Consider the following 18,350-nt stretch of genomic DNA (forward strand, 5'->3'; position numbering starts at 1 on the left):
GTCAAGTCTGAAATTACACTGCAGAGGTAGAAGTTTGTAACGTGAGCTTTATACTCTGACGAATCGATATCTGGAGTCAGATCCAGCATTCCTGCTTCACTGCAGATGCTGCTTTTGGCTCCTTTTATTGGTGGCTGTAGGTTCCCAATGAAGCGCACAACAGATAAGTCTGTTTGTGTCCTTTCTGTCGTCATGGCGCTGGGACGGATAAACAACTGAAACAGTCTGAAAAAAGGCAGCTGTGTATAAGATGGGTACATCCCCGTCAGCAGCTACTTACAGATGATGGATCGCACCGTCACCGGGTTGAAGGGAGTCCATGTGCCTGTGAAACAAAGGCAAGGCGTTAAAAATCAGAACAAAATGTCATTGATCTAAATGATAGATGATGGAAATTAAAGCATAACAGGAGGAATGAGAGGTGAACATGTTAGTGTGACGTACAAAAGAGATCAGATGGTTAACTTTGAGATCATCTTCAAAAGATATCTGTTCTCCTTCGGTAGATTTTTTTCATTTTTTAGGGCACATCTTTATCAGAAATTCCCCACCATGCAGTCTTTCTGGTTTTTAGTCAAGTGAGAGACAGAATTGGTGTTTTAAATGTTTAACAAAAAAAAATCTTATATATTATTGTTTTGATTGGTGTTTTTACTGCCCTTAACATTTTAACTTATTCTTCCTACATAAAGAAATAATTGCCACATATTTCCGTCAATAAAAAGGGAATAAAAAATGGGAACCTACTCTGAAATATCGGGGAAATACTGGTAATAAATTCAAATGGAATTGAATAAGATGATTGAAAAATTATGTAAAATCTAAGCAAAAAAGTTAACTGATAAAGCTACATTAAATAAATAAATGAGAAATGTTCCTAAACTGTCAAATCTAAATCTGAGTAAATTAGTTTTAAGTATTGCTTGGGAGGACTGTTTTCTGCTGTCAATAGAGTTACAATATCAGAAGAAACAGACCATCTTTTCAGAAGAAAATATGGTCTGTTTAGTGTGGAAATAAATTTGGAAATGAATAAATTAGGATTAAGAATAAATTAAGTGTTCAGATTCCAAGTTAGGAGAAAGGTTTCCTTTAAGGGAACTCAACATCAACCTAATTCTGGAAGCAGACTTTAGTCTGTTAAAAAATAAATAATAATCAAAAGCTGTAGCCTAGTGAATTCAAATGGTCCAGACATTTCTAATTCATATTATTTTAAGGTTTTAACATTAAATCTAGTCATAATAATACACATTTACTTCACATGACACTACAAAAACATGTAGTAGGGATGAAACAATCGGATTAATTGTGATTAATCCATTAGTGAAATCATCATCAACTAATTTAGTAATCGATTATTTATTAACTGGAGTATAGACACTGTTAAACACGCCTTCAGCTGATATTATAACCTACTTAGAGCAGTTTATTATACCCAAATTGTAAAACAAAACAAAAAAATATGTAAACATTTCACATTTAAGATAAAGGAAAAAAAATACGTTTTCCCTTTGTCAATATGTATCCATATCAAGTGTTTTAGTTTCACCTGTTTAAAATTTGCAAAGACTTCTTTAATAAACCTTTGGCTATCTGATTGTTAATCGATTAAACGGAAAAATAATCGACAGATTAATTAATTTGCAAAATAATCATTAGCTGCAGGCATAACATGTAGAATACGTAGCGGTGGACCAACTAGTCAGCAAAACATCGGACAATTTTCCCTTTACTGGTCCTGATTAGTGATCAAGGAGGCAGGCAGCATGCATCACAATGCACACACTGAGATTTAAACAAGAACATGAGATCAAAAAATACTTCCAACTACAACTAATTAAACTAAAACATCTATGAATGAAACAGAAAAAACTGTACAGGAAATGCTTGACCAGTTTATTTCTGATAGTTCTAGCTTCCTCTGCCCCTTCATCCTGTTACCATGTTGGTAAATATGGGAAGAGCTGTGCATCAAACACTGAAAGTGCCTGACAGCAGCAGCAAAAGGGACCAATCATCAAATGAGCACAACATATAGTTTGGTGTAAGGAGAAAAAAAAATGGACGGCGGAGAGTCTGAGGTTGGAATGTCTAATTTAAAGGCCCCCCACCAAAACAGTTATTTTCTCTCTAGAGCTCAATGTTCAATCACAGGAAATAAAACTACCATCTCTCAGGCCCCTGAAACCTGAGGGGATCTGAATCCTTGCTGAGTCACAAACTGTCTTTATCACAGGGCAAAAGTTTAACAGCAGGAAGGAAAAATAGGTGATTTTTGTGAAGAAAGGAAGGAGATAACAAAAACAAAGAAAAGGAAAATAAAGAGTTAGTCATTGTTGAAATAGCTGGAAGCAGTTCATTCTGCTGACCCAAGGGCGTTTCTGAAAATTGGAACCACAAACCATAAAAGTGCATTGAACGGAAAATAAAGCTGATTCTGGACTAAGATGATAAAGATAAAGTGTGGAGGAATTTAAGGACATGAGAAGAGATTTTAGGAGCCTTCTTAAGGAAACACATGATGTCTTCCCTCTTCATTTTGTTTTAATTTATTTATGAGAAACGTCTGTCGAGGTCTAAGAAAAGGCCTAATCAGGATAAACCCTGAGGCTCCGACTCAATATGGGTTCATGTTCCTCTGTTAATATGCTCTTATTGATAACGCCCACCGTGTTCTTCTATTTCACCAAATCACTCACCAGATTATCTAAAATATATCACAGAAATTCTGGGGGAGTGGCAGACTGGTGGTTTTGGCATAGAGCTTAGAATCCTGAGGTTCTGGGTTTGAGCCACAGACTGCCATTCTGGGTTCCTGAGCAAACGACCCTTAACCCCACAATGCTCCCCGGGCGCCCCACAATGGCAGCCCACTGCTCCCCAAGGGGATGGGTTAAATGCAGATGTAAATTTCTCCAATGTGAGATCAATAAAGTTCAATTATTATTATAATACAAATATAATTAACATCAAAGCCTGTTCATCTCAATAGAAATAGAAAACAGGTTGTTTTATGGGTTATAGCTCATTTTACACCGACAGTAGCATCAGCGATTCACTTCAAAGGTTCAGAGACTCATTTTCAGCAACTTTCAGGCCTGTTCAGCCGAATGATACAAGAGGAGAAACAATACATCAGTTTTTAAACACTCGCCTTCACCGACTGTGATTGATTCAATCAGCAGTCAGCTACAATAACAGTCACAGCTTAAGGTGGACATGAAGTAAAATCAAAACTGCTGCCAAGCCTTCCCTGATAACATCCCAAAGAGGCTGAAGTGAGCAGACAGGATGCAAAGTATGAAGTACATCTCTACAGGATGCAAATCAGGTGACTGAAGGGAAGTTTATCTTGATGCTTCACTGTGACACAATTTAAAGACCCAATCATGACCCTCTTTAAGCTTTCTGGAAGAATCCAGCAAATTTCCACTTGCAATGAGCAGATTTCTAAGTGTAAAGCTTTGTAAGCAGCTTCAGGCCCACAGCATCACACATCCTACTTTACAATTATCAATTGCTATATCATCCATCGATTCATCCAAAAAAGAAAAGGGCTGCTTTTTGTTTCAAATGAAAAATAAGGACAAACAGGCCTCTCTGTCATATATTCATACAGAAAAGAAACAAAAAGATCACAAAACAAACAGGAAGGAGAGTTTATTTATAGAGAACATTTTAGTAGAAAGGCAATTCAAAGCTGCACATGGGGGGGAAAAAGAAGAGGCAACACAAATAATTAAAGAGAATAAAAGTGGTATGTTAACATAAAATGCTTATATATATAAAAAAAAGTTTTATAAATGATAAACTGATAAAAGAATGGAACAAAAGTTAGAGTGGAAACTAAGCTAATAAAGTTTAGATAGGAGTTTTTAAATCTGGAAATACACCAACTGAGGGTTTCAGTACAATTTTCCGGGCGTTTATTCCAGATAATTGTAAAATAAGAACCAAACGCTATTTCTTCGCAAAGTTTTAATTCTGGTTATGCAAAGTAGATATGAGCCAGAAGATCATATAATATACGATCATATAATTTGATAACTTTCATCAGGTAAGGAAAGCTTCTTTTAATGTCACAATGTAGGATTTTATAGAACTGCCAGCAAGGTCTGCATCTGAGAAAAGCAAAATCCAAACTTTTGCAAGCTGATGTTTTCAACTAAATCTAATATTTAGTTTCAAATTAAGACCACGTAACATAATCAGATTTATTTTAAGAATTTCAATGGTCTTTTTAAAAGTGTACTAATAATTAAGGGAGCTATAAAGATAAAAAAAAACAACAACACATTACTACATTAAAAATGCTCTATCATCTGATTTTAACCTCAGATAACTGTTGGACTTTAAAGTTGAAACGATATTAAGCAGAAACATTGGATTTATTTGGTGAATTTCAAACTTAAATGGGCTGAACTCTGCATAAAATACGCTGCAGCTTAGAGTGTTGGTTTTATGCCTGATTAATGCTGGAAAGGACAAGATAACTTCATATTGTTGTCTTTTTTCTCACACTGAGCCTGGTTCTGCTGGAGGATTCTTCCTGTTAAAAGGGAGTTTTTCCTCTCCACTGTCGTTAGAAGCATGCTTAGTGTGAGGGATTGCATTCGAGTCAATGCAATCAACTGGTTATCCTTAGATAGAAAACTTCAATCAATTTGACTGTATGATCTGGTGAACTGTAAAGTGCCTTGAGAATACATGTGTTGTGAATTGGCACTATAGAAATAAACTGAACTTAAATTGAATTTTTCTTTGGACTGTGCACATGCCTACTAGAAAACAACAGACTGATTTTGCAAGAACCAAATCAAGCACCTTATATTTAGAAACACTGTGCAGGTTTTTACAGACGGGAGATTAAAAAAGGAAAATCTGCCTCTTATTGTGAAAAATTTTATTTAGGGTTGTCACGATACCAAAATCTCAAATTCAATATTGATATCCAGGAAAATATTCAATACTCAGTAACTTTTTAAATTAATTTTAATGGATTTTAATACCAGCACACAAAATGTATTTTAAGGAATAAAAAATAACCCTAGAAAAACTCACCTAAAGATTGCCTGGTACAGGTTTTTAATGGCAATGCTGCTTATTTTAAAAGATGTTCATATCAATGTTGGTCTGTTTCTAATGAAAAATACACAGAAAGTTGAGCATCTCTGGTTTTTATTCACTTCATTAGTTGGTAGGAATAGTTATGATCAAGCTTCTGGTTTTAAAAAAAAATTTCCATTTTCCTTTAAATAAAAACACAAAAAACGGGTACTAGAAAGGTCAGACGTTTCACCAACATATGTAGCACTGCTGCCCCTCCTCCACCTGTTGCTGAGAAATGCTGGTCAGAGATGTGATTTTTCGCACAAGTAGCAAAACTCATTAGGCAGCTGCTACAAGCTAGCTACCACATCAGATAGCCTGAGTGACCAGCTAATACCAGCTCTGCTTAATTGTGTTGGCAAATTAAAAAAATAAATAAAAAACAGACCTGCGAATACGTAAGGCATTCGGTAAAATGAGGCATTTAAAGTAGTACTACTAAATTAAGTGGGTGTTTACTCCAAGGTTCAAAATGCAAGCAATAAATGCAATATTTTGCCTTGCAGCTGTTTTTCTTTTTTGTTCTTTTTTTTTAGTTCCCTAAACCTAATTGTTTCTTTTGTTTTTTTAAAGGAGTTGAATCGTATAAAAGATTTTGGTTTGAAAGTTTTGTGTTATATTTTGTCGGATTGTCAGAATATCTCACCAGGTCTAATCCTACGTAAGACTTGACAGATCTATTCCTTATCTTGCGTTTCTAGGGTAATATATTTATGATAAAAAGTAGGACGTCAAGAATCGGTCCAAGGCAGAGTACAAAACAAGCTGTGACCTTTCCAGCTCCTAAGACTCCTCAGCTCACAGAGCCGAGTACACAAACCTTTGACAGCAGGATCTGGCTGTTAGGTCACCAATGGCTGTGGCTGCCCAGAGAGGAGGGCGGCTTCAGTGCGCGTCTCTGTCTAACGGGAAGCCGAGACAATCCCCTCTCTGTCCCGTCCGCACACTGCACTCTCTGACCGGCCAACCGAACGGCCGGCTGTGGGCTGGAGAGAGGCTGTGAGGGTGGGGAGGGGAGAAAGAGGCAGTCTGGTGGAAAAACAGAGTGCTCTGACCGCAGTGTGTACACAAACATATAACGGTCCTCATGGCACTCTGTGAGACGCTTGTTCCTAAACTTTGCATAAGGAGCCACACATTGATAAAAACCTTTCCAAACAGATCCTAAATGTTCTATCAGCATTTGACGTCCGAAACTCGTTAAGGAACCGAATGAACCACATCTTGTCAGAATGGGGGAGACATGTGACTGTGAGGGGAAAGGAAATACAAGTCAGGTAAACAAACTGAATAATTAGTCTATTTCTTACTGGTAAAGTGTTACACCAAGAGTGTTCCTTATAGCATATACTTGAGCACAGATATAATGAAACAGTCTGATCAACAGCCCCACTTTGATATTCTCTCGTTTCAGGAAGTTTGAACAATGAAAACCCAAACCAGATAAAATGCGAGATCTCAACAGTTTATTTTAATTTCCCATCAGGAAGGGAGGTAGATCATTAATTCTGATAAACATTTCTGCTGCTTAAAGTTTTTTCTTTAACCTCATCAGCAAATTGTGGCAGCATTGTCCTAAAAGAAGCTGTGAAAGAAAACCCAAGATCAGATGCAAAAGCGGAGAGTTGTGTTTTGAGCTACAGAGTTAAAAAAATAAATACATAAATCACAGCTTGTCTACAATAGAGCATAGTAGGCTGCCATCGTTATTTTGTTGATTTTTATCATGCAGGTAGTTTTTATACAACAGAGTATTAGGGCCAGGCAGAAAAAAGTTTGCTTTTATTTTGAATAAAGTCGTATAATTATGAGAAAAAAGTTATAATATTATGAGAGTAAAGTCGTAATATTACGAGAATAAAGTTTTAACATTACGAGAATAAAGTCATAATATTTTGAGAATAAAATCGTAAGATTATGAGAAAAAAGTTAAAACATGAGAATAAAGTCATAAAATTACGAGAATAAATTTACATTATGAGAATAAAGTTATAATATTATCAAAATAAAGTCGTAACATTACGAGAATAAATTTATAATTTTATGAGAATAAATTTGTAACATTACGAAAATAAAGTTATAATATTATGAGAATAAGGTTGTAAAATTAATAAAATAAAGTTAACATTATAAGAATAAAGTCGTATCGTTACGAGAATACAGTCGTAAGTCTTAATGTTATGAGAATAAAGTCCTAATACCACGAGAATAAACTTTTATTTAAGAAATCTCTTACAAAAAGCATTTTCTTCCCTAAAATGAGGGATGTTGTGCATCAAGTGAAGTTATACTTTGATGGTGGTGTGCTAAAAAATTTCCATATTTGTCAAACCAATGCCAAATTGGGCAGAATGTCAAAGTGGACTGAGGTAGCTGCTTGCTGGTGCTGGTCAGCTTTCTTTCTGAAATTAGATAATTAAAAGGAAAAAAAATCTCTATCCTGACCCTAATACTCCATTGTAGTTTTTCAGTCTTTACCATGAAATTAATATTCAGAGAAACTGTACAGGCTGCAGCAGCTCCCTGCCTTTACAGTGGAACGTCACCTGCTTTGTGCATTTCTGTGGGAGGGAGGTGGGCAGCTGCATAAAATTAGCCTATGATGTTGAAAGCATAAAGATTGTTTATGCGGGGGGCACACTACTAGTAGTGCATGTTGCCCATATAAAGAGGGATGACTTTCCTACACAGTCGTACTGGGTTTGAGCCGGAGATTTCTCCCCCCCAGTCTTCTTTGGGACTTAAATTTGTGAACATTAAGAGCTCTAACAATGCAGTGATTAAAGCTACTGATGTATTTAATAAGTCATGTTTTGTTTTTTAAGCTTCTTCCTGATGCTAAAAGATTCACTAACATACCAAGACGCAATAAAAGTGTTTAGTTCACAATTGCCAAGACAGTATGAGACCACCGCGCCTCTAATTCAACCAAAGTGGTTGTTCTTGTTAGATGGCAAAGAAACTGTCATGGTTTTCTTTGTATCTCTAAATATATAGCTACTGAAGAGGAAGTTTGGACTCAAAACTGCACAATTAAGAAGGCTTAATCACCCAAGCGGCATTACATGGTGCCAACATAATGGACAAAACATTCATTCTTCCTGAGTCTGAGTCACCAAGCAGCAGCAGCCCAACATCTTAGTGTGTTTTTATGGTCATGGTTTTATGACAAATCATGACACTCTGAAAGAATCCACCAAAATAACCGTAGAGTCTCACATCATAAGCTAAAGTTAACCCTATCAGTGCTTCAGGCTTCCTCAGTCAACTCGACTCAAATGGAAATAAACCATAGAAACCCTTAAATTAGTGAAAACGTGAGGATTGCTGAACAAGCTCTTCATGCTGAGCCGTTTGTTCAGCTCAGCAGTTTTATTCACACTGCCGTTCCTACACAGTTCAACTAAGGAAGACAGAACATCTGAGCTCATGATGAGAATAAGTCTGTTATCTGTTCTCTGCTGCACAAAGGGAGGCAGCGGCGAAACAAAACAAATTAAAATGGCACAACATGTGGGACAGAACCAATCACAGTCTCAGTGTGGACGACATTCTGTCACGACCTGGACTGACAGAGGAAGACCGGAGGAAGGACACAGAGAAACCAGGCGGATTTATAACATACAGGGACAATTTTAAAGAAAACCTCACGTCCGGTTGCCCAAACTGAACTTTTCAATCTTAACCATGACCTGGATGACTGAGCATCTTCACAGATATGCAGGAAAATTGTTAGGAATTGATAGAGATGCACCAATCAGAGCTTACATATTGTTTACATTGCGACCGGTCTAACTAGGAGTATCAATATGGCAGCCTGTGGCTTCACTACAACCCCATACTACCAACGGGCAATCAGAGATCCAGTGAAAAAAATAGAGATCAGTGGTTTCTACCCTGAAGAGTTAGAAGAACTTTATCAGGGCTCGATGTTAACCATTGCCCGATCGCCCGGGGCAAGTACTTTTTATTGTCGGGAGAGTACAAATTTCATTGCATTTGCCTGCCGGGCGAGTGCAGTGATCGCAAAAAAAAATATCACTCAAAATTACTTTAAAAACACCGACATTAGCTGAAAACGACGACGCCGGCGCCATTTTTGTTGTTTTGTACACATTCTCGCGTGATTTGAAAAAGACGCGTGATTTAAAAAGCCGCGAGATTTTCCACCAGAAGGCGTGATTTTTGTCCGCCTTGCGGTAATTTTGATGTAGTTACCAAAACGACAATCAAGCTAGAAAGCGCTATCATATGGCAGTCTTCTGTACAGTGATGCTGGTCATACATTAAAAAAATGTTCATTAAATTTTTTTCTCTCAGACATTGGAGAGTTGCTTTTAAATGTTATAGAGCTAAACATGTTAAATTGGTGACCTGTTATGTTATTATTATTGTCTTGTTGCTGCATTTATTTTGTCAGGGAAAATTAATCCTGAGTCAGTTAAAAGTCAGGGAATTCTGAAATGATGTAAGACTGTGGAAACCCTGTATAAAATAACTATGTATAATAATTCTCTAGAAAGTCACATTATATTAATAGTATTATCTTGTATAAACATACTGTGACTTGTGATTTATCTTAAGTTTTTAACCTGTCAATTTTTTTTTTTTTTGATTTTTTACATTACAATTTATATTTTTCCAAGCACACAACAGTTTAAAGCAAAGTTTATTTTGAAAAGAAAGTGCAGGAAGGATTGAAAAGCATGTTAACACGGTAATGTAGGCTTGAGTTCATTATCTGATGCATGCATATACACACCAGGAACCTGGAAACTTCAAAAATACTGAATTACAAAAAACATTTAAAAAACAAACATGTTTCATTGATATATATATACAAAAATGAATATTAGGAACTAAATTTATCAAACATTATACTGGGCTAGTAAAAATTGTTTCTAGGCAAATTAAATGTGAAAGTCACTTGCCCAAAGGGCAAGTGGTAAAAATCCTTAACGTCAACCCCTGTTTATCATAACTGATGCCTTAAAAAAAAGATTTCTGATATTTAAAAATATAGCTTTTCCCTTAAAAGGCAGACTCTTTAGAAGATAATAAAGGTTCAAAACTAAAATATTTGCAGTTTTCCATTTCCTGCTAAATTTAATTATATTCTTTGTTTCCTTTAGCTTTGGTTTTAAATAGCTAACGGAGTCTTTTTCGCTTAGCTTTGGATTTAAAAAGAAAAGAAACCAGGAAATCAGTAACTAGAAAGGGGATACTGCATGGATAGTTAATCTGACCTTAACATGCAAAGGATCTTTAAAAGTCATTTATCAGTTTACAAAACAGTTCCAGAAAGCCTGATACTTAGTATTTGGCATGTAACGCACACAAACAATAAAATAAATCATCATCAGAGGCACATAAGGCTGATATAAGGTGATTTATGACACATTCAGTATTCATTCCAGAATTAATTCCAATACGAAGGGTCCGCCAACAGAAAAGGCAAGGACAGAGTGATTGATTTCAGATAATAAAAATATCTAAAAGTTGAATTGGTGCATAAAAACAGCTGAGCAATGTTTGCAGAGCCATAACAAACGGCAGGGCGGGTGGCTTTAGCGAACCCGCTGCAGGACAGGATGCAGAGCTGCGTGTGTTCAGCTCGGTTGGCTCCGTTTCACATCACAGAGAAGTAATGAACTGGCAGAGTCTGAACCGGGTAGCCTGCCCTAAAGTCTGCACACACACACACACACACACACACACACACAGTAAGGCACACACTCAGTATCCAAAGGAGTGAGACACACTCACACACAGGCCAAGTCTTCAGGAGGAAAAAAAATAACTGAACCTTGGTATCAAAAAATAAACGTATGCATATCTTTAAGACGAATAACACCAGGCCGTGAATTCATGCACAAACACACACTCAAACACTAATCAGTATGCTGAAGGAGAGCCACTGCGTAGTCTGATAAAACCTTCTTTCACTGCTGCTTCCCCAGCTGGATTCAAGACTCATTTTTTACCTCTTACATTTTTTTGTCCTACAGGAATAAAAAAAAACTAACCTCCTCAAAAACGTATCAGAAAATTAAGATAAAAACTTCTACAGGAACGTATAAAGCAAACGCCTCTGTCAGGGTTTCCAGATAAATGATACTGCAAAGTTTACTGCATTTCAACCCTGCAACTGCATTGTAACCAAGGTCAGGGAGAGGCGTGGATCAGTGATGTGTGGCAATAAAGCAGAGGCACTTTACCAGCCTGCACTGGTAGAGCCTCTGTCCCCAATCAGAGCTAAAAGAAAACACTGTTTATTTACTGACAATACTTAGCATTCATCCCTCTAGTCCTCAGGAGTGCTAATGCTAATTTCCTCTATTCTCTGTAAGCAAATTTCAGAGCTCATGGGGTTGAAACAGGGGAAGTGTAACTCATCATCAGCCTTTAAAACAACTGAAAATGGAAAGCTATCTTTGAATGGAATTGAATTTATTTAAGAGCAAAGCATAATACTGTGTTAGTTTAAAATCTTTATTATTTTAGAAACTATCCCCTAAATCATTCAGGCTCATTGGAAAAGACGAGGGGACACCGACTACGGCATATTGGTTGTTTCTACCTCATTTACCTGATAGAGAGACGAGTGCTTTACAGGTTACAGGTTAACGTGCCTCATGTAATGATTAGTCAGACAAGCTGGGATATAAAACTTCAACAATGACCTGAAAAGATGGAGAAATTTCACCTCTGAATGTCTCTAGAAAACAGTGAAAAACTGAAATGAGATCTTAAGACAGGTCTAGTCAAAGTAAGGCTGAACTTAGATAAGATTGGGATGCTGTATGATAACCTTTAATGGTATGGTGATGCTTTAAAAAAATAAATAAATAAATACTTCTGAATTTGAGGCCAAATTCTTGCACAGTGATTTGCCACTCGTCACTAGTGTTAATTTCGTTAACGAAAACTAAACGAAAATATTTTCGTCAACGCACATTTTTCACCGAACGAAAACTAGACGAGACGAGACGAAAATCCCCACTAATAAACAATAACTGGGAGTAAATCAGAAATAATTTTCGTGGACTAACAAAGACGAGACGAAAATGCAGTTCGGTAAATAAAGACAGGACTAAAATCTATGGACATTTTAGTTCACGAATAAAGACGGGACGAAAATTATATATTATTATTTTATGTTTTTTAAAATCCTGTCTCGTCTCCTCCTCCGCCTCCTCCTCGTCAGCTCCCACACACCCACTTTCAAACCTGGAGCGGGTGGCACAGAGTAGCCTACTCCGGGACTCAGGAGAAAGAGGAGACGTGCTATATGGACACATTTTCGCTTTTAAGTGGAGAACAAACCCAAATGCTTGATTTTAGTGGAAGGGAAGGAATATGGCCACATGATAGCTGGAAAAAACACAACAAACCTGAAGAGACACGTCGCAGTTCACCACAAAGACATTACGGTAAGTTAACAGAAAGATTGGTGGTGGGTCGATTTATTGCAGAAGGAATCAGGAAGCAGAGGATATCGGGTTATATTTGAATTTTTGAAACAGATTAGGTTGTATAATAGGGTATAGTTTTTTTTTTTTTTTTTTTTTTTTTTTTTTTTCTGCCATGTAGTCCACACTCCATACCAGTTGGTGGCGGTAATGCTCACCTAACGTTTTTTGCCAACCGCCAATAAAAATCAATAAGAAGAAGATTGGTGGTGGTTGTTTATCATGTAACATTTAATCAATGGCTATAATGTCCCAATGATAAACTAACTGATGTTGGCTAACTTTCATAGCATTTAGTATCCAGGTTGGCTACGTTACGTTAGCTTGTTAGCACGTAGCGACGGTAGCCACTTGTTGATAGCATTGTATGTAAAGTTAAATTTATGCTAACTTAGATATGTTATACTGGCCGGGCAACTATACTTTCTGTTAAATTGCAAGTTTGATTAAAGCAGACAGACGCTTTAGGTAATCTAGGAGCTGCAAGTGAACTATAGTTAACGCAGAACAACTCGGCAGCTACACATGTATGCTAAATGCTAAAACCAACTGAAACTATTTATCAGGATAAGACAAAATAATAATAATATGCCACACATAATTCAGAGCAACTTTAACCTAGATTTTCATACACAAAATAGTCATTGCTAGGGGAACCACTGCAGGGATGTTTTTAGTTGGTGACATAAAATGCTGCTCTGTTTATCTGCATATTACTATTACAAGGACATTTGATTTGAATTGGCATCAATATTAATACAACCAAAATGCTTGCACACCTAAAAATGTCTGCAATTTATTCCTGCATAAAATGATAGTTAGGTTGTTTGTATGATTTTGAAATGGATGGTCAAATGTAGTTTTTATAGAGACTTAGTTTTTGTTAAGGAAAAAAGAGACATATATGCTACTTATACACTTGGAATTCCTGTTATGCTGTGCATCTATCCTGACATTGTATTAATTTCTGTTCCAGATTAAAGATACATCATCACCACCAACAACCTACCAGCCACCCAGAAACAATGACAGGCCAGCTAAAGCTGGAAGGAAAGCACTTTTGTTCTATCAGTTGGATTTTTTTTTTTTTTTAACAACATTGACCTCAAATCTATTTATTTTATTATTCTATGTGAACTAGCTTTAAACAGCCAGCACTTGTGTAAAGTTCATAAGACACTTTATTTTATTTATTTGTTTCCTTTGCCAGGTGTGTTTTATTTGTTTTAATGCAAGCATTTGTGTTTGTGTCTTTGCATATTTATTTTGAACATTGTTAAGGTTCAAATATTGTCAGAACATCTTCCATGTCTGCATGTGTTCCTTAAAATTGTATTTTTTTTTTATCAAAAAGATGATGAGAGAAAATGTTCAAATAATTTTAGGAAATCTTAAACGTTATCTGCTGACAAAAAAGTAAAAGGTTAAAATTATGTCCTGACTAAAACTAGACTAAAATGTTGACAGTTTTTGTTGACTAAAACTAAACTAATAAAATTATGTTTTCTTGGACTAAAATAAAGACTAAAATGCTCTGACTTAAGTCGACTAAAACTAGACTAAATAAAAATGCGATGATGTCGACTAAATGTGATAAAAACTAACAAACAATGCTGAAACTGGACTAAGACTAAAACTAAATTTAAAAATGGCTGCTAAAATTAACACTACTCGTCACCAAAGCTTAATGATAGCGGTTGCTATGGTACTGGGCTAGATGAGGGTAGCATCCCTTTTTGGCTAAAGAGGCTAATTACTGATAGTTAATGAAATCACTATAGCTCTGCCTTTGTTTCAAAAAGCTAATAGGGTTCATACTAAAAAGTCAAAATTGATATGAATGTCCAGAAAAATATTCAATACTCAGTAGTAGCATTTTTGATAATATGGGAATAAAAATATAAAATAAAAAAAGGCATAAAATAAATATTTTTATTAACATAAAAAAATCCCCATTTTCAACATGGAGCATGCTTTCTCAATATAAGGAGAGATTATATTAGTTAAATAAGTATTCAAACTATTGTAAAATAAACAACCAGGGCTGAAACAATTAATTGGATTAATTGTGACGAATCGATTATTGAAATAATCATCAACTCATTTAGTAATGGACTAATAGTTAACCCTTTATAGGGCACTCAGTGAAATATGAAAATCTAAATTTCAAGCCAATAGTGTTATTGGAATCTAGGACAAGACCTTATTGCCTTTGTTACATTAAAAAAATATGGATATTTTAATGGCAAAAATTAATATCAATGTAATAACAAGAAACACCAACTTGCCCGAATATATAACAAAAATAACAGAAAGTGCTTCTATAAGAAATCCATGAAATTTTTTCTGGTGCAACATAACCTTAGAGGCATTAATGCTGATACTGGCACATATTTTAGTTTATAAATCTAAATATAATTGTTAACTAGGCTTATTAACTTTTTAATTTTACATTTTAACTTTTCAATTAGCTTTTTACCATTTAATTGACTCGTTAACTATTTTTTCCAACTTAATCTACAGTAGGTAATATATCATTCAAGGGCTCATCTAATTGTTCAAATGCCAAAATAAGAGCAAGATCTTCTATCTATCGCTGGATATAGATCTTGTGCTTCTAGAACTCAAGGGGTATGCAAGTGATCAACAATGGTATCTTGCCCTATAAAGTGTTTAGAGACTCTAAAACATGACTTTAGCTGACAGAGGAACCCACATAAAGAGGTTATTCTACCAAGATTGAAAATCATATACAAACATTTTGCATTTAAGATAAAATAGAAAAAAATACCATTATGCTCTATCCAGAACTCCTCAAGTGGAAAATTTGTAGTTTCACCTGGTTTGAGTTTGTAAAAAAAAACTTCTTTAAGGAACCTTTGGCTATCTGATTATTAATCAGAAAAATAATCGACAGATTAATCTATTTGCAAAATAATTGTTAGTTTCAGCCCTATAAATAACCCAAATATAACACAATGTGAAAATATGTTAAGGTTGTTTGAGGTTTTATTGTTTTATTGTGAAAAAAAAAATGTAATTTAAAATTAACAATAGCAAGGATATGCAAACAAATCTTGTATTTACTATCGATGCCATACCACAGTGTGTGAGAATTAATATGACTGACAATAAGCTAATTTAAAAGTGGGACAACAGTTTAAAAATATTTATATTTTTTACAGGAGATTACATCTCATTGTGGATTGTAAATATTTAACCTTCAACTGGAAGAAACTGATGTGTATGGGTTAAACAGCAGTAGGTGAATCTGTTTGTGTAAAGGGAGCAAAATTGAAAAAGGTTTGGAGAAATGGGGGGAAAAACATGCCGAAGGGAAAAACTTTCAATATTAGAGCATAGACAAATAAAGCATCTGTAAATGGTTTGACTTTTGGTTGGGTTGGATATGCAATAAGTTACTTCCACACAATCAGGACATACTGAAGTGTTTCCTTTCAAGCAGCTCTAGTAAACTTTCATCTGATTGTCTTTTATCCTTGGATAAAAATAAATGAGCACTCCTTTTACTGAATTCACCTCCAACCCAGGGATAAAAATACCATCCCCTCGTTTCTCTGACAGCTGCTTCAATCAAAGAGCGGCAGAGATTTAGGGAACAGAAACAGCGGTACATCTGCAACGCTTCGTTACCTACCGTTGGACAGGGCCTGCTGAAGCTCCGAGTCGGAAATGACTCCACTCCGGTCTTTGTCGACCCTTCAAAGACAAGAAAAGAGAAATCCACAGATTAGCCCCGCCTACTTGACCCTCTTCACACCCACAGACACAGATAGCAGCCGACATCAGAGCTCGCCTGTGGAAACCTGACCATGCTGAGAGCGTGTCAGTGTTTCAGCGGCCCGCGGGGACGGATGGAGGTCTGTGATGAGGACAAACAAGACATTTGTGCAGGGAGAGAAGCTGGGCGGACGAGATGCCGAGATGGACTTAGAAAGCAAAGGGAGCCAGAATGCTGACTGGTAACACCAGCACAGCCAGCTTTCAGGAATGTCAGACAGTAATGTTGATCATCTAGTTGAAAAAGCAAAAGTAAAAGCAGCCAGATGAGAGCAAAGAGAGGAATCTGCTGCATTTAACACTTGTTCCTCCAGATTATTTTTAAAACTCCTTTACATTTCCTGGTTAAAAAGTTCTCACTTTATTTCTGACCAAATAATTAAAAAATAAATCCAAAACTGCAGAACAATTTCCTGGCAGATTTTAATAAAGTAGTGAATAAACAGTTAACGGTGGACTGAGATCTTCTAGTCATCCCGACCACTGGAGGCAGTTTTAGTCTGGAACCAAAACCAACAGAGCAGCACTTTACTCTGCAAACATTCCTACACTGATGGGCTGCAGGAGGGAGTTAGAATCCAACCGGACACTTTTAGATCGATAAAGACTCTGCAGTAAACCAAGTAAACCAGTACAGACCATATAGGAACCTGATGGACAGACTTGGATGAAAAAGAAGTTGGTCTGCAAATCAATTCATCTGTAGACTATTTTTCAATGAACAGATGAATCACTGAACGCCTAAAGCTAAATCTATGACAATTTAATTGTGCTGGTTAAAGCAAATTTAAAAAGAGGGGCTTACTTCTCTGTGGGATGTCTTTTCAGCAAATGGTGCATTCTGAGATGTCAAGATATCCAAATATTAAACTAGTTTTAATAACCAATTAATCCGATTAACTTTTTCTGAAACTGGATGGACAGCCGGACAGAGGGAGCCTTGAAAACTCAAATTTTAAACTTATTTCTACAACTATAAATCAGAACTAGGGCTGGGTAACCGATCACATTTGCACGTGATGCAGTGTTGGTCGTGTTACAATTAACGAGAGCAAGACAGTACATTTCTCACTGCAGACCTTTAGGTGTCATTAAGTGGGTTTGACGCAGGCCTGGGCGATAAACCCGGTTTTTAAGGTTACCGTCATTCACTACGATAACCGGCGACAATTTTCCCATGTCGGTAAAAGAAATAAACAGAATTCTACCGTTTTTCTTGTGTGTGCTGGTGGCTGGTATTTCCTTCCCCTTTTAGACTTGGGTAGTTTGCTTAATCAAGTGACTCTACCCATCAATTCAGACGCGTAAACAAAGAGAATGGCGGATGAGGCCAGTGAAGAAGCGTCTAACACAGCTGTAAACTAATTTGCATCAATTGATCCTGTGGAGCAGAGCGAGACCAGAGAGGAAGCTAAATGCACAGAGAAGAAGTTGAGAGCGCATTTACGAATTTAAACGAGTTCTCACTGCACGCTCAGTTCGGTGGCACCAAAATTATGCCATAGATGTCGAGCAAAGAAAAACACGAAATGCAAAGTTTGTCTAAAAACTTTTGGAACTACCCAAAGCAAAACATTCAACCTCCACCACCTCCTAAAGCATAACCACCCTGTTGAGTTCAAAAATGTGCAAAAGGCTCCATTACCTTCGCGCAAAAAGTTTTGCAAGAGGTAAAATTGTCCTCCTGTTCAATGAGGCATTGCTGAATGTTTAAACTTGAATGGGTACAATACTTTAATAGTTAACTGAAAGTAATATGTAATGTGATTTATTCAAGAAATTCATTACAAATAGATCAGCTACATTTCCTGCATATGCCTTTATTTCTGATAGAGGAGCCTGAGCATTTATCGTGCATTTATCATTATTGAGGTAAAACTGCCCAATTTATCATGTTGATTTGAATTCATACCACCCGGCATGTCGCTACACAGAAAGCAAAAGAGAGTTGAAGCTAGAACCAAA

General features: G+C 36.3%; 1 protein-coding gene across 1 annotated transcript in view; it reads right to left on the reverse strand.

Moving 5' to 3' along the window:
- The window catches only part of pdcd6 (programmed cell death 6), a 31,166-nt gene that overhangs the window by 3,925 nt on the left and 8,891 nt on the right, over positions 1-18,350 (reverse strand). The window contains exons 2-3 of the mRNA XM_038305715.1: positions 16,243-16,304; positions 281-325 (exon numbers count right to left, since the gene is read on the reverse strand). Of these exons, the coding sequence (XP_038161643.1) occupies positions 281-325; positions 16,243-16,304 (107 nt within the window). The remainder of the gene's footprint in view (positions 1-280; positions 326-16,242; positions 16,305-18,350) is intronic.

The sequence above is a fragment of the Cyprinodon tularosa genome, unplaced genomic scaffold (assembly GCF_016077235.1).
Source record: "Cyprinodon tularosa strain WSP-4 unplaced genomic scaffold, ASM1607723v1 ctg561, whole genome shotgun sequence".
Taxonomy (NCBI): domain Eukaryota; kingdom Metazoa; phylum Chordata; class Actinopteri; order Cyprinodontiformes; family Cyprinodontidae; genus Cyprinodon; species Cyprinodon tularosa.